This window comes from Acanthopagrus latus, chromosome 12 (assembly GCF_904848185.1).
Source record: "Acanthopagrus latus isolate v.2019 chromosome 12, fAcaLat1.1, whole genome shotgun sequence".
NCBI classification, from domain to species: Eukaryota; Metazoa; Chordata; class Actinopteri; order Spariformes; family Sparidae; genus Acanthopagrus; species Acanthopagrus latus.
In genome coordinates, this window is record NC_051050.1 from 19,939,771 (window position 1) to 19,961,363 (window position 21,593).

Genomic DNA, 21,593 nt, shown 5'->3' on the forward strand with positions numbered 1-21,593 from the left:
ACACGGGTAATTATGCACCGGTGGATGGGAGAGGAGAGGAATAAAAAAAGCAATGTGAGTGTAGGAATCGTGACCATCTCTCACGTAGCCCCATTAAGTCACCTTGCGGAGTGGAATGCTGAGGCGAGGGGGGGGGCACGACTCGCTGCACGATCCCAGACACTCACGGGGAGGTGCGCGGGGGGGGGGGGAATTAAAGGTATGACTTACTACACCGAAAGATCCTGCAGGCTTAAATTCACTGTGCAGAGCAAGCAAAGTTAAAATCTGCATAGAGACAGCTTTGCCCCACGGGAGCGACAGGGGGAAAACATACCCAGTTGTGCTGGAGTAAAGCGGGACACGTAAACTAGCTTACGCTGCCACTTCCCTGAATAAATGCTCGTGAGGTATTATGGGGTATTTCAACTGTCTCTTCCTGTCTCACAGAAGGAGGAAAAATCAGATTGAATTAGAAAAGTAGCTTTTAGGCAAAGGACAGCGTTAGTGTTTCATTACTTTCTAATCAGGCAGCATCATTTCCTGTATGAAATTTAATTTCCAGAGATTTTGATAAACAGAAATCACATTGTAGTCACAATACAATCATTTCAGTCAGAGTTCAGATTAATTTATCCGCTGTTGTGCTTCTGGTTCCGGCAGCTATGAAAACAAGAACCGCATTAGTACAACCAACCAAACAACTTCAGGTTGGGCTTCATATTTACATGTTGTAATGTGTTGAAGATTCATGCTTACCAAATGTTTTGGAATCTGTCTCGTAGTCTCAGCTGGCAACGATGATGCGTTTGCAGTAGCTGCAATAATCCTTTGGAGCATCTACAACTGTCAAAGTTACATCCACTGAAGTGTCTGAAACAATTCCTGCAGAAGTAGACGTCTTGTTAAAGAGTCAGACCCTATTTGTCACTGAAAAGTTGTTAACTCCTCTAGATTGTCAAAACCAGTTAGACAGCCAGCGTGACTTTGGAAAATAAGTTCCTCTAAACAAACTCCAAACCTTTCCTCTCCAGCTCTGTCTCACGTTTTTTCCGCCGTCATCATCATCCTGCAGCAGCTCGTCTCTCTCATGAGATTTCAGAGCGAGACGTCTCCCTGAGCGACGCTTGTGTTTCCAGTCACAAAAAGGATCTCATTCTCTTATTCTAGAGTCATAGTTGCCACAAAGGATTACATTGCCATCGCAGCCGTGTCACATTTGCCATGTTGACACACCAAAACATGTAAATATAGGGCCCTTTAATCCTGCATCCATACAGTACTGTGCTGGAAAGCCCTTTCTCCAATTATCTTTTAGCCCTCCGATTGTTTTTGTTTGCAGGTTTTCAGGTGATTTATTTTTCCATTTCAACGCCCATCTCTTCTGCTGGTAGATGGTACTTTAAAACAGCTGAATGACTGATGCCAACCTTCGTGAAGCGCCGCTGCCACCTCTCCAAATGAGCTCGCCTTTGCCAGCTCCTATTTGGATCAAATTAGACTAAAAGCAGCTGCACACTTTACAAAGAGCAATAAATTACAGCCTTCTCAATTAGAGATATATCAATTCGTCAGAGTGGCGCGACTGATGGCACCTTCTCTATTGTGAGACGTTACAGCTTACTGTGGCCTCTGTAATAAAGTGGCCATAAGTTTTGTTTTGCGAGATAAAGGACAAGAGCAATGGAGTTTTTTTTGTTTTTTTTTAATCTGCGTCCCTGATCTGTATCCTATAATCTCAGGCCATTTAGCAGCCTGAGGCAGCCGAGTCGGGGCTGATTGTGGCTGAGTGTCGCCACGTTGTGTTCCAGCACGCGCTTTTTTAGGAGCGCGGACTCACGGGTCATCTTGGGATCAGAATCAGCTCCACTGAGCAGCACTCAGAATCACTCCGGGCCGAAGCATGGCCATGAAAATCAGTCCAAGTGTGCTTCAGTTGATTCTGGCACATCTTTTTTATCACAAGTCTTGCGTGAGTGCATCTAGGTGAGCCAGAATCAGGCTGCTGTTTGGCTCGAGCAATTAAACCAACCTGGGATTCACACGACTCTGCTTCGGTGGATAAAAACAGCTTTTAGGGTTTGGCGTTGGGATGAGAGGGTGAAAGGTAATGCTGCTTGGAGCAGAGCCCTCAGTTAATTATCCTGGTGTGCAGCTTTGGAAGATGGTAGAATTAATTTAAAATGAGGTGTGAGGCTTAATATCAGTGAGATTCTTGATTATTTTAGTCCATTCCTGTGTCCGTAAAGAAGCCTCCTCTGGTCCATTTTCGTGTGGTACACTATGAAAAGCACCTTGCTGTGGATTTGAACTTGTTCGGGGCGGGTAATCCATCACATTGAACTGTTTGTTGCCACGCTACAGCTGTGGGCAGACACCACTTTAAAGTCTCTCCTTGGTGTTGCTTTCAAGGACACTCCCGACACCCCGTAATGGATTGTTAGCCGCCAAAAAGCATTTAATTGATAAGCTCTGGTATCGGAAAATCCGGTCAACAAGACGCGCAAGCAAACATGGAAAACCGTGAAAAGGTGAGCTGCATCGCATTAAAAAGGTTTGCTGTCTCCGATTTCACGTTTCCGTCAATGCACCAACCGGGGGAATTTACCATCAGATAACCTTCCTTAAAAATGTCCGACCTTTAAAGTCTGCATAACAACAACACAAGAAAAACATAATGAAAAGGTGACACTGGCTCGTTGTGATGGGTGGATGGATGGATGGAACTCAAGGGTCAGATAGTAGCTGATGACATGTAATAGGGATTACATAATGAGATTACAGGAAATAAGTAACTACAATTAGTCCAGATAACATTTGAAAAAGCTAAATTAGATAACAGAGACATTGTCAAGGATGACTCGATTGCATGTTTGATTATGTCTTTAAAATATGGCAATGTCTTGATGATCAAACTTTGTTTCATTGATAGGCTTAAATTTATTTCTTTTAAATATAGACTTCCTAAAATGGACCATTTTCTTTTCATGGGGGTCTCAGAGATTTAAGACTGATGGCTGACTTGTTGAAACTAGACTATAAACATTTTTTTCTTTTTTTTTTTAGACATAACATAAATTCAGGTTGCTTCAAAAATGTAATAAAAATCTATTCAATAAGTGTGATGACACACAGATGTTTTATTTGTGAGTGTGCATGGGGTAGCATCCAAAATAAAGATTGATATAGTTACAGAGGGATTTTAGTTTTTTTATTTACTCGGAAATTATGACATTTAGACATTTATGTTGAGAAATAACTGTGTCAGAATTCTCTTGAGAGAGATTATCTAAATAAACCAGAACTTCAGATGCAGCCAAAGGTGGGACATTCATTCATTTTAACGATGGCGAGTGCTTCTCTTGCTCTACAAGTGCAAAGATCTCTGCAAAAAAAATCTTATGGCAAAGAAACAGCATCCGACAGTGCACCTGTAAATGCTGAATATGCAAAATGTATTGTAATTGCATTAAAATAGTTTTGAGATGTTTAAAGACAAAATAGAATAACTCAAATGTTTGTGTCTGCATTCATTTTAAGTATAAGATGCCAGATTTAATTGCATAATAAAAAAAAATCAGAGAAATTGTCACTGTAGTATTAAGCAACTGCAGACGTTTCAACATGTATCTGACTCGACCCTGCAAACATCAAACATATGCTGTTTGTCATTAATGAGTCGCATTATATCTCAACCAGCAGACTGTTTCCTTGTCCCTTCCTCCTAACCCCACCTTCCCTCTCCTCTGTCTTGCTGCCTTTTATTCTCCGCCATATGACAAATCTTTAAATAGGCATAGCCAAAGATTGTTTCCCCAAGAGGACTCCTGGCTGGGCATGAAAATTGCTTACTCTCTAATTCATTAGTTCTGGTGCGTGATTGAGGTCAGCGCCCCGTGGCATTAGCTGACACCGGCATCTGAGGCTGAGCTAACATCTCTGTGCGTCGTTGTCCTCGTCGGGCGGGCGAGCGAGCGTCCCAGAGATTGGTTATCTCTCTGTTAATGTCCTGTTGTCACTGGAGAAGAGTTATCCCTCACGGGGGGTCAACAACACACAGCCGCAGATGCCAAGTGCCCCGGCTTTCCATCTGCACAGCAACAGAGATGTATGGGTAAACAGACAACAAGCTCCTAATCTCCTGCTGGGTCTGAGGGGACAGGATGAGACCAGAGAGATGGCCTGCAGCCGGCACCGGAGGGCAAACTCATCAGGATCTGCCGCGTGTGCCAAAAAGTTTCTTCTCAGGAGTGGAGGGAAGTGCTTTAGAAGTATTAGGGATAAAGCGGCAATACGCGTCCAATTCATTTGTGCCTGCAGATGAAACAGACAGAAAATGAAGGATTTGTGGCGGTGTTTCGTGTCAGAGTGCGTCACTGACTCTCACATTTCAAGCCGTAGGTGGAAATAACTGATTTATTTATGAAACAATCTCACCTGTTTGACCAAACCTCACAGAACTCTCTCTTTTTTTTTTTTGTAATTCTCCACCAGGAAATCGTCAACTTCAACTGCCGCAAGCTCGTGGCCACCATGCCTCTGTTCGCCAACGCAGACCCCAACTTCGTGACGGGGATGCTGAGCAAGTTGAAGTTTGAGGTCTTCCAGCCCAACGACTACATCATCCGGGAGGGCACCGTGGGGAAAAAGATGTACTTCATCCAGCATGGCGTCGCGAGCGTCATCACCAAGTTCAACAAGGAGATGAAGCTGACCGACGGATCTTACTTTGGAGGTACATCCTGCAGTCACATGTTTTGTTTTATTTCCTTTTTTTTTCTATAATAGATGTTTACATGAATTATATACGTCGGCACTGGCACGCGGGAACACCACAAACTCCCAGCCAACATGCATTCCCGCGGCGTGTTCGTACACTTATATACTGAGACGTGTCTCGCCTGCGGTCGTGCGTTTGATGCCGTTTGAAGTTAAGTTATTGTGGATGTAGATTCTCATTAACCAGTGTTGGACGTTAGTCAGTTCCTGCAGTTACGTAACCTCTCATCTGGCTCTTGGAGTAGGCCAAGGCGTGGATCAGGCATCCCTTAGGACACACAGAGCTTCCTCCCCCCATCCTCCTCACACACACACACACGCACACATACAGACACACACACATATAGACACACACATACACGCATGAACTCTTCTCCCCCTCCATACGTTCCCGCTGCACACACTTGGCACTGACGAGAGCAGCCAGTCGTTCCTTCTGTGTGAAATCAAAAGCTGTTCCCTCGTTCTGTTCTCTGCTCCGTCTTCCAACTCTCTGTCTCTCGACACGAGTCCTGCTCCCCTCTCCAAAACATCACGGATATTATTAATTTTTTAAAAGTCAGATGTTATTTCGTTGCACGTTGTTTACCGAGACACGACAACGTCTGCCGGCAGGTTTTTGTCAATGCGAAGGCAAAGCAAAGTTTTTTTTCTATTTCAGAGGTTCTTGCATATTTTATCTCATGAGTTCATCCCCACTATGGAGGGAGTCTAAGAATACCTTCTCTTTGGTGTGTCGGCTGCATGCTGTTCATGTCTCACAGGCGAGCCGAGGAAGGCAGCGACTCAAAAAAAAAAAAAGAAAAAGAAAGAAAAGGAAGTAATCATCTTTTTTCCCTCCTTGTTCAAACCACAGGATTGCTGTCATGCCTCTCAGTGTCTCAAAAGTGCATTTTAAATTCTGCATCGAGTGGACATGTTTTATAGTGAGACATGTGGCAGTTGCCGTGCAGCATTCAGACAATTAATCCTCCAACGCTGCACAGCTCAAGAGATATTCTGCTGTGGAATAATTGTGGCACATTAGAAGTACATCTTGCTTGAGAAACGAAGCTGGCGTGTCAGGATGAAACCCTCAGCTCAATGAGGCTCTGACAAATGGATCGTAATGGCTCTGAGTGTGAGTGCAATATCAAACTGTTTCAGACATGAAGAAAAGAAACTGAAAGAGTTGAATTGGCTGCTGTTTGCAGCTAGAGAGCGTGAATGGTCATCCTAAGTAGCCTGAACACTGGTGGCCACTCTCATTTTGCATCATGTAAATTTGGGTGCTCAGGTCAACTTCAAGTCTATCCAGTGAATCAAACTATTGATTAGAATATGGTAAAAATGATCAATATTTTGTGAGAAAAATGTATCAAATAACTGCAAAAGCTGTCACTTGATGATAAATCAACTGTTCCCCTCAACTTTACCAGGCTTTATAGTGAGTTTCAGCCGTTTACCTGCAACTTCACTGTTAACTTTCACTCTCGTTGCGCTCATAGTGTTGTTATCCCCCATTACAGGGAGCTGTTTTCTCTAAAAGCTAACTGTACACTACGTGTTCAACTCCAAACAGCAGATGGACATAATTAGATACTAGCTGGTGAGCGGTTTGGAGCATTTAGTAGCTAAAGAGACAGACGTTTCCCTCAGGAGTTGGTAGAGACCAAAAATGGAGAAGAGAGTGAATGTTTTGCAATGTAGCTTGAAAATCAATACCAGCAAATTATCGGTTATCACTGAGGTTACAGACCGATCCATTGAGTAATCGCTTCATCTCTCGAGTGGAGGATGATTGAACCGTGCAGTAGACAAAAAAAAGGGGGGCTCATTGTTTGTCTTCCTGCACGTGATGAAGTGTTATTCTGCCTCCTCACAACAAACTGCTCCCCTGAAAACTGACCTCCGGAGACCGAATTTGTAAATCCAGGAAATGTGTTGAGGCAGCTAGACAGTGAGTGCTTTTCAGGGATTTTTGGATTATCTTTTTAAGCTTTTTTTTTTCAAGCTTTATCTAAAACATTTTGAAGGTTATTCTGTACCAGAACATATCAACTCAATATGTTTTGTTGTTGTTTTGTTTACTGCTCTGTCCGGATTGATTTAGCGCAATATGAAGGAGTTCACGAGTGCAATTAGTGGTTTACGGTGAAATATCATGTTAAACATGTACAGAGAACATGGAGGACAGAAGATGTCCTCTCATTAAATCATTTTAATTAAGTAGATATGCGTTATATCCGTCCAAATAAAAAAAACGGTGCACTGCTCATTTCGCTGTGTTCTCTCGGTGCCGGCCACCTGCTGTTGCCTTCTGCCCAGCTGGTATTTTTACCCGTTTGTATGGCATTAGTGGATGAGGCGGGAGCAGCTGGCTGTGCCCGCCACCTCACTCTTCCTCCCTTCCTCCGATGATTCACACTCCCCTTACAACCAGGCCAAACCGTGGCCGGAATGAGAAATCAGTGAGGCGGCCTGAGACCGAAACAGAGGTGAGAGAGTGCGGGTAACAAAATCCGAGCCTGGCCACGGGAAACCATTAGCATAGTAATGAGCAGGACATCTATGAGGACAGTAGGTCACAAAGCACCTCCAACCATGGTCAATGCCACACCTGCATGCTAAAAAGGTATCATAGTAATCACTCCTGGGCCTCCGTGAATGGGATTACATATTGGTACCATGCAGCTCTGTGGTGAAGTCACTGTGAGGCTGAGGGACTAATAGAGTGTAATGCTAGGACAATGACAGACAGAGGATGAAAATCCCTACTGGGCTTGAATGTCTTAGTCATGTGGGACTCCCTCCCTCCTCAGTCTCAGCCATGGGAGGAGGAGGAGGAGGAGAAAGAAGAGGAGGAGGAGGAAGCGAAGGGGAGGTGGAGTGGGGGAGCCGGTTGCCATGAGAGTACGTGACACATGAAGTGATGGCAAATTATCGGCGATGCTCCCGGGGTCACCTTTGATGCTTTTGTGGCGAGGAAACAGACACTCGTCAAACCCTATCATGGGAAGTGTTGGCAGGGCAGTGACGTAGAGACACAAACACACCTGAGAGTAGACATGAGAAACACAACTGTTGTTCAGTGACAGTGGTGATGTTAAAATATCAATCCATTGCTACCTGCCGGGGACAGAGAAGGGCAAAGGAAATGCACAAATATTGTGCTTAAAGGAGAGATGTGGTCATTTTGAGGTTCATAACTTCATTGTGGGTCACTACTAGAATAGGTTTAAATGATTTAATGTTCAAAAAAACAGTTTTCTCATACTGTCTTCAACCTCTTGCTGTTTTAGCTCCTGTCTCTTTAAGCTCCCCCCCAAAATACCCAGTCTCCTCTGATTGGTCAGCTCACACATGCCTGACCCAGCACCTCTAATAACAACAACAGAGCAGCTGTGCTAAATCAATTCTTACTTGCCAAATGTAGCTGCCACTCATAAATTATGCAAATGTGTGACATGTTGAGGCATTGTGATGTCACAAAGTCACGGAAGTAAAAGCGGGACTGCTGACGAGGCGTTTCAGGAGGAGTGTTTTCTGCGGGACAGAGGAGCGTCTGTAGGTGCGGACCTTGACCTTTTTAAGCCTTCAAGATATTTTACACTCACGAGATCCTTTGATATGCTGAATGAAAGGGGGAAAAAAACAAAATGGCAGCAAAACAAACAACTTCTCCTGTAATGGGAAGGTCCTCCTGCTGCAAGTCAAAGTGTCTTTGAGCAAGACGCTGAGCCCCAAATTGCTCCTGATGAGCAGGTCGCCACCTTGCATGGCAGCCTCTCTCATCAGTGTACGAATGTGTGCATGAACGGGTGAATGTGGCGAGTATTGTAAAGCGCTTTGAGAGGTCAGTGGACTGGAAAAAGCACTAAAGAAATGCAAGTCCATTTACCATTCAACTCCCCCCGAGCATTTCCATGTGGTATTATTGTTGTCACAAACACAAACAGATTGCCCCCTGTGTTTTCCTCAGGGTAGTATCTGTAACATGGACAAAAACAGGAGAGTTTACACCTTCATTTGGTCTACAGTGGAGTTATAAAATCCGATGCTGCCAGCCTGAATGGCTCGCCAGTCAGCTTTCATTTTCCCAGGAGATTTTGTACCCTGTGGCCATCAAAAATGCACAGTGACAGCAAGGTTTATATTGAACAAACATTACATAGTTACATAGTGCAATCAATCATTTACTTTATATAATAAGTTTAAGCAAAAAAAAAAAAAAACATGTCTATTGGCAGTTTAAATGCCTTGAACACCTAATTCATTAGTAAGAGTTGGTTTCTCTCTCTGTTTTCATTGAATATCCTCCGTGGACCACCACATTCTGCCCCAGTCTTGGCAGTTACACTTGGAAATTTGCACGTTGAAACAAAGCAGGTGATTAGCTGAACATGATAATGTATGATGTATGTATATAGTGTTAAAACAGCTAAAAATACAGACCTTCCATCTGGCTGTGAGCTCTCTGTCAGCGTGATGCTTTCATGCTCTTAAACAATCGCTCACAACTGGAGTTCAGAGTAGCCCGACAGAATGAATTAACACAGTTTGAGAGTGCTATTCCAACAGAGGAAAGCAATAAATAGAAAAAGTCCCACTGTTGCTTGTGCCATAAATGTACTCGCTGGTAGAAATTCAGTCATGTGGCGGTGTGGCTACCTGACAAGGCAATCAAAGCATTTTAAATAATGCTTCTGAGAATAAGCAGGGCGTGCGCGGCTCTTAAAACAGCAGGAACCTGGGGGAAACTGTCGACCACTAGCACAGAGGCATGCGGTTTGATTCACAGTATTTAAGGTAACATTCACAGGCGGGAAGCTGGCAAGAGGTGCCATCCGTGTGGCTGTAGTGGCAACTCTAGCACTGTAAAGTAACACAAAAAGTAAGGAAACCGGTAAGTGCAGAATTACCAAGTAAAGTATGGTAGACTTAAATTTCAGATGTATAAAGAGTTTTAACTATGAAAAAGGATGAGGTTGCTTTGCTCAGTAATTTTAGAGGTAATGGTTTTCGTTAATTTTAAAGGTTTTACAGTGTACAGGTAGATTCGATTGCCTTTCGCGAAATAATAAGTAAAATGAAACCTCCTGCATGTCCTACTACAAGTTTTCCATACATTCTGGGCCTACGTTTACTATTCAAATAATGTTTTGGAAATAATAAATTTAAACTACTCTCATATACGAAGCTAGAGCTGGAAGACGGGTATTGTAGCTTAGCAATATGGTTGGTAGCAAGGTGGAAACAGCTGGCTTGGCTCTGTCCAGTCACTAAATGTAACAAGTCATGATGTTACATATTTAACTTGTTTATAAGTGGGTTTTTTTTGCCTACATACACAGCAAGACTTCCCACTACTTAAAGTTTTTATGCCCTGCTAAGCTAACCGCCTGGTGGCTCCAGTGTCACGGTTTTTGAGAGAATGTGAGGACCGAACGGGAGGCAGACTGGATTCAGGAACTAAAGGCAAGCTTCGATGAACAAAAGCTGAAATCCGACAAAACCAAGCGTCCAGGTGGACTAAAAACACAAAGCAGCAACACAAGAGCTTCAGTAATGTGCAACCAAAAGCAAAGTACAAATCAATGAAAACACGAGGAACAAAATAACAGAGGATACCATGAGGTCAGACAGAGGAACGCTAGAGATTACTGGAGGATGCTGTGCTGAAACACGGGGGAACACGGGAGGGAACCACAGGAGGAAACGGAAAGATCTGACAAAGACAAGAGGGAGCACAGAGACTAAATATAGACACAGTAATGAGGGGGTGAGGTGCAGGTGGAGTGAGGCGGGGAGAGGACAGGTGAGGGGAAAAGGAACGGAAAAACACTGGAGGGAGGGAAATCACACGGAGGGAGGAACTGAAAAGCAACACGTGACACATGAGGACACAGTTTCAAAATAAAACAGGAAGTAACAGAAGAATAGCGAAAAGTATATATAGGACTCAAGCTGTTGATTGGCCTGTCTGTGTGGTGGCTTTCAAACTTCATCCAGCTCACTGTCATCTGTAAAAGTCAACTTACCCTCATGTTACACAGACCCAATGAAAAGTCCACGTTTCAAATCTTTGTGCTGGGTCCAAAAACTGAAGGCACAGTTGGTGGAACAGCAGATGCCGCACAGTAGCTCACCTTGGCACGACGTTCTCGCTCAGAATTTAATCGCACTGGCTGCATCTGTATTAGGGAACAGTTCCCAATATCAACTTTAATGACAAAGCGGTAATTACAAGCCTGTGGTGCTTGAGGGACGCGTTCATTTTAACTAGTTTTCAAAAGCTGTGTATGGAATCTGTCCAGATTTCGTGCCCTGGCAGGCAGTGATCGCACAATCATGCCGCAGGTTTATCACCGTCAGCTCCAGTGATTAGAATAACAACAGACTTTGTTTCTATCCTTTCTTTGTATCCGCTTCTGTTTCTGAAATCACAATACAGATTTTCTCCGTCTCCCTTTCTGCATATCTCCCGTGTGTTAACAGAGGTACCACTTATAGGGAGCTTCTCCATTATAACAGCTCTAACACCTTATTCACACCCACAGCTTGAGCATGTTGCTCTCACACCTTGCTCACTCTCGCTGCGCTCTGCTCTATTTTCATGACAGCTCACGGCACGGCCGGGGCGAGCTCACACCCCGACGAGTTAACATTTAACGATTTAATGAAGATGGAAGTCGTGTCGGGGCTGGGCGAAAGTGCAAACGTGGGCGGAGGTCGAGCGGTGTTGGCAGCTGAGCGGGACTGAGCCGAAAAAACACGGAAAGTTTATACTTAGAGAAGACGGGTATGGGAGGATAAAGACAAGACAGAATAGAGGGCGGATAGAGAGACTGTGCACCTTCAGCCTCGTGTCACAGATGCACAAAAACACAGAGGAGGTCAGACGCTGTGAACGTCTACAGCAGCACATTTATTTACTGCTGGAAACAAGATGCTCAGATGTGGAAGCACAAATATTTGCAAATATTCCATCTGAGATTTAGTTTCCTGAACAAGTGATGCATAAAAAAAAAATAATAAAAAATCAACCGGTTTAACTGCATGACAGAGAGTGTGATTTTTGGTCGGTTGATATTGACATCAGAAGTGAAACAGAGTCTTTTGGTCATTAAAATTTGAGGGCTGAATCAGAAGCGTGACCTTTTTCCTCTCACCATGAGGTCTGTTTGCAATCATGTAATTGCCGTTCAAAAAGATTTTAGCGCTAATGAGTATTAGCGATAATAAGCCTCCTACGCGGAGAAAAATGTTCTGACATATTTTGCACATGCTCGTAATTAAGTGGGCTGAATTGATCTTCGCATGGCGGGTCAGAGCCGGGTCCACGAATTTGGGTTGGTTCTCTTTTTTTTCTTTTCCTCTCGAGCCTCCCCACTGACTCATTTTGGCATTTCGATACGAGAGCCAAACCTTCTTCTTCAGTTGGATTTCTGCTCAGCGATGTGACGAGATGTGACCGTAGATTTATGATCCACAACCTTAACAGAGCACTGGACCCAGTTCTGTGTGTGGTATATTGATAATGATGTTGAAAAGCACGTTTATTCAAACTTTGAGGTTCTTTACGGTACATATAAGCTCAAATTTCTCCTATTTTTTACCTCTACTACTACTTATCTCAGTCTCCATCACTCTCCCTCTTCGCCCCCTTTGCCTCCTCCATCAGTGAGGTTCTTCTACTTTTACAATGTGGGTTTCCATTTAATATCAGTCTTTTCCTGTTGATGTTGCGCAGTGGCAGACGCATATCCTTTGTATGTAGTTTGACCTTCAAATTCAGCCCGATGGCAGTCAGAGTAGCATCGTAAGAGCAAGACTTTAAAAGGAACAAATCTACAGGCATGTTTTAAAGCCATTACACTGTGCAAATAGTGGCATTCGATTTTGAATGAAACGTTAAAGCAAAACAGTTGAGTATTAGAAGCTTAGAGGTCATTCTGAATGCAGTGGTTAACTTAAAAATGTACTTTTTTGGTGTTGTTTTGCCTTTGTTTGTGAAGCACTTTGGTCAACTTGTGTTTTTTTAGATGTGCTGTGAAAAAATACATTTCTTCTTCTACTGATGACCAGAATGAAAGCTGTAACTACAGTATGACAACTGTTGTACGGTTTTTAATCATAGAGATCATTCATACATGTGTTAATCACAGGCAGGTATCCTGTTGGACAATTCGTCATTTGTATAACCTCAGTAATCTAAAGTGTGTGTAGTGTTTTATAGGAGAGGAAGGAGATGCACGCCTCGTCACAATCTGATGTGACGGCTCCTTCTGTCCTCAGCACAAAGCGCCGTGTCCCCTTCATGTAAGAGAGCCACGGCGACTGAGCGCAATGCAGGAATGCTATGTAACCATACTCCCGCTCAGTTTTACATTACACCTGAGAAGTGATGCATTGATGCAGCGATGCCCGCGGCGAGGCTCACTCCTGTATCGTATTATTACGGGACCATTAGCTCGCTGCTGCACGATGAATTATCTCGGCACAACGCGAGTGACAGCGCCGCTGATGGGCCTCCTCATTTTATTTACACTCGCATTAGCTTCTGCCGCCGTACCTTTTTTGTACTCCGGCTTCATCAATATGGTAATTGGTATTGTAATTACCAGGATGAGTTCCTTAATGTCCCTCTGCAGTCTCCACGCCGGCTACTGTTCCCTCACTTTCTTGTTTTCCCCGTGTCTCCCCTGTCACACAGAGATCTGTCTGCTCACCAAGGGCAGACGAACCGCCAGCGTGCGAGCGGACACCTACTGTCGACTCTTCTCCCTCTCTGTCGACCATTTCAATGAGGTGCTGGAAGAGTACCCCATGATGCGACGCGCCTTCGAAACCGTCGCCATCGACCGACTGGACCGCATCGGTAAGGCGTGCCTACAACTAACCCTTGCCCTGTCTGATTGGTCGAACCTCTTGCCTGTCATCGTGCCTTGTTGTCTTGTCTTTATCAGTATTTGTTTGCCTTCTTTCTTCATTAAAGCATTGTGTCTGCCATCTTGTGCTGCATGACCTGTATGCTATCGTTTTTTCTTTTTCTTGTTTTTTTTTTTCCTTTTAACTTCCCGTCTCTTTGTCTTAAATAACATTAAGGAGAATTTGTTGTAACCAGCATTAATCCTTCTAAAGAACCAAAGTAGAGTTTTGTGGTTGGATTAACTGGAAGGCAGTGCATGTCGCTGTCCGGGAGGGAGTCAGTTCGCCCCCTCGTTGGTTTGGTGTTGACCCCCCCACTGGATGCCAGCGAGTGGATGGAAGCTAACCTCACATGCATGTGTGTCTGGCCCTCTTTTCCACTCATCTGCACTCCTGGGTATGAGCAGCACCCCACCCCATATCAAGAGTTCTCCAAAAAAAAAAACAATCAACCAGACTCTGTAAAAAAAAAACAGAGAGCGGGGCCAGGTGACATCAGGGAGTTTGTTTCAGGCACTAACGTCCCCACATCCATCAGTTTCAGCTATAGCCCCATCGACAATGCTTCCTTACTTCAAGTCTCAGAGACTTGCAGAAGAACTTGGCCTTGGCATTATAGATGCAGTAGAAGAAGAAGTGATAACGATTCAGACACACATGGATTTGTTTGAAAAAAGGGGCACATGTATGTAACGCAAACAGGGCAATAATTGGTTGCATTGACCCTCATGTTGCACAGTCTCCCACTCCTCCGCTAGCAGTCTGCTCTCATTCTTTGATTGGAACTGGCACATTGTTAATTAAACATGTACAACTTCATATGATTATATTATTATTGCGTTAAGTGTTGGATCTTTTTTTTTTTTTTTAACAGACATGAGTAGAAACGTATGTCTTTTGTCTTTTTGCTTATGTTTTGCTGCATTAGTTATATGTATATTTTTAAATGGATATATGAGTAAGAAGACAGGGCTGGGCGATATGTCAACATGATATCTTCATGATATGATTCTAGGCTTTGATTTCGGATATCATGATGTGGCGTAAGTTTTTTCTTTTCTTGGTTTTAAAGCTGGATTACAGTAAAGTGATGTGATATTCTGGACTAATCAGACTGTTCTACTTGTGCTAATACTTGCCTTTACCCACTTAGTCATTATATCTTTATTATTGATTGAGATTCATTAAAAATATCATTGTGTTGATAGGTTAAACATAATATGTTAAATGTGAAAGTAGCAGTAGTTATCCTTACTGTGTTGTTGCAATTTCTGTCATTTGTCAAAAACATTGTGATATTTACATTTTGTCACTCGGTCTCGAGTCTCAAACTGCTTTTGAGGAGACTGTAATAAATTGAGTTAGTAGTAATATATATATATATCGCCCAGCCCTAGAATAATAAGAAATTTGGCACATTTCATGGAGAGAGAAACATTTAGGCACACTTTGTTACATTTCATGTGGACATGTCAGTGTTTGTATAATGAGTTCCATTATTTGTTCCAGGTCCCACTATAGATACTTTAAGGTCGGGTCTAACCCCGGACCATGTTTATAAGAAGATAAGATACAAAAAAATACATGTACTTGATAAAAGGCAGGTACGGTCTCATAGACGTGAAGTATCGCTCTGCTGCCGGACGCCATTAGCGTGGCGGTATTGCAGAATCTCGTGTTAACGTAGGTGTGCTGTGAATATTCTGATTGTTGTGTACCAGTTTAGATTTGGATTTTAGATTTTATAGTCCCAGAGAAAGATCTGTTTTCACAGCAGAATACAGATGAAGACAGTGTATAAAGTCTCCTTGAAGTTAATTTAACTGATTTTTAAATAAAAATAAGGTCATTGTAACCATTTAAGTCATGATTACTCATGAGGGGATTTCTTATGATACACTGAATAAGCTAAAAACTTTAGAAAAGCGTGTTAATAGTGTTTTCCACCTGTGCGAGGCTTGTTCCTGAATCAGCAGACGGTGAAGCTAATTTATCAAGTGTAGTCTCTGTATTTCTTTTCTTTTGTAAAAAGCCTTTATGAAATGCAGGTGGATGCTCTGGAGGAAAATCAATATTTGTTATCGAGGTGAAAATTAATTGTTTGATGCAGACTCAGTCACGCTGTTTTATAGAAAAAGCTACAGCTAGTTGTTTTTCTGCGCGGGAAGAAATTAAATTTGTAAGATAAAGCGCCTTTGGAATTAATTACGGTTCATATCATTAACTTTAACGGCATCATCATCAATTAGCCAAACTCTCTCAGTGTGTTGCCGCTGGCTTCGTCAATAAATCTGCCTTCTTGTCAACCAACTGATAACACTAGGTGATTTGTTTTCATTTCAACGTAATGAGAAAACGATATCACTTGAATACAAAACTGTAGCTGGTTTTGCATAACGACAGTGTGCCAATGTTGTCTCATATCAGTGGTTGAGCTTATAGTCTGTATCTACTTGTCTGTTATTGTTGTTTTTGTTTTGTCGTGGCTTTTTGTATTTGTGCATTATTTTTTATTTTTTTGCCTGGCACGGGCACATCAGTATTTTTAATTAATTCATTGAGATAGACACTGTAGTGTCAGGTAAGCAAGCAACAAGCAATGACCTCTAGATTTGGAAGAAGACCGCTGATGTGTGTCGCTGTTGAGACAACCTTCTCTCTTCAGAATTACGCTCAGATGCAACTATAATTCAGGTTTTTGGGGGGCGCGATGGTGCCTGGATCATATCAAAACATATGACCAGATGTATCTGCACATTTTAATCAACTACAGTAACTAACCGCATCCAGTTGTGGAGAGTAACTGAGTACATTTACTCACTTAAAGCAACGTTATGTTGCATCACGTCGTAACAATGTAACGTGCTATGTAACGCTGTGACCCCACTCTGTCACTGAAGTTACATAGTGCAGACATGAGTGATACTTTATTACAAGACACTGTATCATCCACATGATTCTGAAGCTGTTATTTTAAAGCAAAGCAGTTACATAATGTTGCTTTAATTATAATGTTAAGGTCCATTTTCGGCTACTTTATACTTCTACTCCACTCAACTTTTTACTTTTTACTCCATTACATTTATTTGAAGACTAAAGTCATAGTTACTTTGCAGACAATCAACAATTGAATTACGTAATATTACTGAATAAGATCAAACTTTATTGATCCCTGAAAATTCCCAAGCTGCCTCACAGTTTCAGTTAAAGTGATTCACACAAGAAGGCATCAATATTACTTTTGGTACTTTAACAATATTTTGATAGTTTTGCGCTTTTGTTCAGGTGAATAATCTGCTATCACTACTTTTAAATGGCAACAATAAATTGCTTTTACATAAATCATCCAGATTTTAACCATCAGTGTTTATTGCTGCACTATCTGCTCAAGGCGAACGAGGCACTGTTCAGGTATGGTTAGGGTGATGCAAATAAAACTACTCTTCCTAAGACAATAAGGGACACAATCCTCCATCTGAAGCTTCTTCCTCCATCCACCCGGACGTCAACACCGACACTTGTCCTCATGGTATCCAAAGCCTCACGACATTTTTATGCACTGGACCTGGAACACGCACTGAGATGTAGTTGCATAACGAGCGTACTTCAAAGGAGACAAGGTTGTTTTATTAGACGATCATAAATTTAAAGAATAAATAAAAACATAATCTTTTATTTGCCCTGTAGTGAAGTGTCATGGATTTGTGCCCTTCACAACATACTGTATGCCTTTTGGCCTCAACAGTCCAAATCTACATTTGCCCTTTTTAACGAGAGCTACCAGACCACACCATTGGATCCATCCTTTCAGACTAACCATGAAGGGGGTTTTGTCTCATACGAGGGAAGATACTTTGTCATGATCCGTGCTGGTTGTATCGTTTCTATATATGAACTGCATTTGGTTACATGCTTGTCTTGCTCTAAAAAAAAAAAAAAAAAAGGAAAGAAAAATAGTAACCATGCTTTTGAAACCAATAACGTGTTGCACATTTGACATTATCTTTTATCTATCTAAAAATTATTTGACCAGGAGTCCGTCTTGAGACGAGCACATCTCGTTTTCAAGAGTGTCCTGGCCGACGAGTAGGCATCAGGTAAACACTTTATTCCAATTCCAATATTCGATCAGGGACAAATTGACCTGTAGAGGCTTTGCTAAATGGATCCGGTCTCAAATATCATCCTCCAAGAGTTTGACCTCTTGCTGAAGGTTACATTAACTGTTTAATTCAAAGTCACCCACACCAGTCCTGCAGATGTTTTGATGGACACATTCAAAATGTCAACAAAAGAAAACTAAGACAATCAAAGAAACAACAGATCTCTCATTCAGTGTCACATGCCATGTTTATTTTTGTAACAGACTCTCACAGAATAATCAACTGGATTATGAACACATGCACAGCTCTATCTTTTTTTATTTAATCTTTGAATTCTTCGTTCAAAGTTTATTCACAAGTGAAACCATGTCTGCAGCTTAGTAAAAACTTTACTAATGCAATGCCACATACACTTTATGTCACATGCAGAAAATCCCATTTCATTACTTATCCATGTTTTCACCGACAGAAAAACAAGAAAAAAAAAGTTTGTTTCTGATTGTCTGACTTTTAAGTATGAATTCTGTCTTTTGTGTTGATTAATCTGGGAAAATTTTGCTGGCATTAAAACAAAGGACAGTTAATCTCATGTTTGGACACAGAGCTACATGATGTTTAGTCGACCACATGAGGAGAGCAAAGGTTTATATACTCCATTAAGAATCATTTTTCTCACACATATTAACGCCAGTTAACATCTGTAAAATAAGCTTTTTTTATAAACAATGTTTTATTGAATAACCCACGACATAAAAAGAAAGAAAAAACATTTCCTGCAGTGACTTACTCATTCCAGATTATTGGTGAAATTATTTATCAAATTACAATGTATCATTTCTCTGTTAAGCCTTGAATGCATCTCAGAATTTGTGTATTTTATTTATTTACTGTTTTGTTTTTTTAAAACACAGCCCTCATTATTTCTATGGTGTTTGTTAACATTATGATGTTGGTGTTTTGTGTTTTTTTCTTGTTCTTTATTTGTTTACTTGCCTGTCAGTTGGCTTTTCTGACTGTTTTATAACGACTCTGTTTTGGATTTCGGATATGAGTTGATTACTGTGGTACTGTTTTTTGAAACGATGGCTGAAGTTCGTACGTTATAGTAAAATTACAATTGATCCAACTTGAAATGGTGATTCAACTCATATCTGATCAGTATTATTTTAATTTAGCACAAGTTTTGTTGTAAGGTGACTGTAGTGTTGACATTTCTTTATGTTTTTCTTTGTTTTCATTTTGATTTTAGGGGACAATAGTTTTATCCTCTAAGAATGTCTCATAGTCAGAGAAAGATTAGGAAAATCACATTTTGCAGACATGTTGATAAATGACCAGTTCAGAATATTTTCAATGTAATATGTAATACTTAATATTTAGTTAAGTGTCTATTGTATTTGTTGTTTGAGTTCCATCAGTAGAGATACGCAGTGTAAAAAACCGTCAGAGCCGACCTTTGTTTTAAAGATAGATGCATAGAGAGATAATACAATCTGATATTGTGGTGTTGGTGTTGTTCCTGGAACATCATAATCCCATTTTTGTCAAGTCATAGCTGCACAACGTGGGGAAAAATACCAGAAAATACGTACATGGTAGAAGTTATCCCTTGTAGCAAGTGTGAGAAGTTGTGAAAGGGTATATTTTTAACCAAAACTATGTTTTCTAAACCTAACCAAGAATATTCATTGCCTAAACCTAACCAAGTATATTAGTTTATGCCTAAACCTAACCAAGAATTTTGTTGTCTAAATCTATCAAGTATATTAGTTTATGCCTAAACCTAACCAAGAATTTTGTTGCCTAAACCCAACCAAGTATGTTACAAGTGGGATACAAACTCTGGTCTCCTATGTCAGAGTCCTACTGGAACGCTCAAGAAGCAACTTTTGTTGCTTATCGTCATTAGAAATGATGATCCTGGAACAACATTAATTGTGATGTTCAACGCTGATACAACGATATCAGATATTCAGATAGACAGACAGACAGGGAACATAGTTTCTAACGCCATGGTGCAGCGTAGATAAATAGCAACTTTCTATAAAAAGTATGAATTGAATTCATTTGCTTATAAAAAAAAAAGGACTTAAATATAACTGTATAGCTGTGTAGACATATCTCTAACAGTCTGTTATATTCTCTAATACATGTCTATCTTTTGCACACCCAACAAAGAGGATAAAATGTCAGAAAGAGTGATAAGAGGATGAGAGAAATAAGAAGAATGTAGAGGGCAGCAGGAACAGCGGCAGATAAGACAGACAGAACATCATTTTCCTTTTAAGACGGACCAAAATCTCTCACACCGATGGATGCCTGTTGCCCACCAACTACCAGCGGTCATTCAGATCCTCGCTGGTTCCGACCTGGAGAAATAACAAAAATGTGTTGTCCCTTCCAATCTGCAGAGTTTAACCCCGCCACCTTTAAAAATGCAATAACAGCATTCTTGTAAGTTAACAGTAGTGAGTCCTATATGTGGTGCTAGTTTTAGACCTTAACCACCCCCAACCCCTGTAGTGACTGTCGCCGTCTAAATTAACAAAACGTCAAATGAAGGACTCGATCCTGAGAAATGGCTGCGAAACAACACAACATCAGTCCACGTTCAGCTGCGAGAGTCTTGTCTTATAGCTGAATGCATGGCTTGTTGGCAGCCTTGAGCGGAGAGGAAGCCGTCCAGCGAATGCCGCTCAACTGTAAACTCGGTTGGAGAAATCTTCAGCCCTCAAGGACAGGACTTAATGATTGATTGACTCCAGCTCTCAGCACACTAAAAGTCAACTCTGTCTTCTTTATAACGCTCCACGGCCTGTCGATACACAAGGCCAACAGTGATTACAGGGAGAAAAAAAAAAAAAACACACATCCCCCTAAATAAATTTGAACGCGGCCATTCAAAGTAAAGACGTTAAATCGATCTTTGGCGTTATTACTGTCAAGTGTGGCCGTTCTTTTCTCCAAAAGAACAGATTCAAGACGTCTTTCATGCTCTTAGCACCACTCAGCATTTTACCACAGTTTTGCTCCTAAAACTCCCAAAGCCACAAAAGAGGCTGGTGGTTAAAGAAGCCATCTGTCAAGCTTTTATTATCACGGTGCATGACTTGTGACAGGCCGGGACACATTCACAGGCCTGCGGGCTCAAAATGCCCTTTAGAGTGCGTAAATATAACATGTTGTTTACTGTTTTACCTCAAAAACTGTTATCACTTAACTTTGCAAGCAAATTCTGAACAAATCTCCATAAAAGATTTTAATGATAAAGACAACAGCATTCTGTGGTGAAATGAGTTTACTTTAATGTACAACTACGCAATCTGTTCCCCTACATGAGTGTTAGGAGTAGATCTTTGTGTCTTTCTTTGCTTGTTTTTTTTTTTTTTTATTTTTTTTTTTATTGACAGCTTGTTCGTGAAATTTAAAAAAAAAAAGAGGTTATTCTAAGTGTCCTTGTGATGTCTTTTAGCAGAGTTGTCATTGTGATTTAAATAGAACGTGGCTTTAAATTTATTCTTAGAGCTTAGAAAAGAAAAAAAGAATAGAAAAAAAAAACCTGTCCAGTAGCGTGATCTGTGGGTACAACTCATCAGTATTCTTCTGTGTTTCATTGTCCACATCAGCACCTTCACAGTCTACGCTATCACGTCACATTTTCAGTAATCTTTGTCTCCTTATGTGTCCTTCACTCCTTTCAAATTGTGTATTTCCCATAGTCATTACCATTCAATGTCCTTCAAACTTTATATTGAATATGAACAGACTTTAGCGGGCATGAGAAGATGCAGCTTGTACGATTGGAAGAGTTGATCAATTACG

General features: G+C 41.4%; 1 protein-coding gene across 1 annotated transcript in view; it reads left to right on the forward strand.

Annotated features, from left to right (window-relative positions):
* LOC119030493 (potassium/sodium hyperpolarization-activated cyclic nucleotide-gated channel 1) overlaps window positions 1-21,593 on the forward strand; it is an 87,297-nt gene that overhangs the window by 60,448 nt on the left and 5,256 nt on the right. Inside the window, exons 6-7 of the mRNA XM_037118128.1 lie at window positions 4,474-4,714; window positions 13,454-13,618. Of these exons, the coding sequence (XP_036974023.1) occupies window positions 4,474-4,714; window positions 13,454-13,618 (406 nt within the window). The remainder of the gene's footprint in view (window positions 1-4,473; window positions 4,715-13,453; window positions 13,619-21,593) is intronic.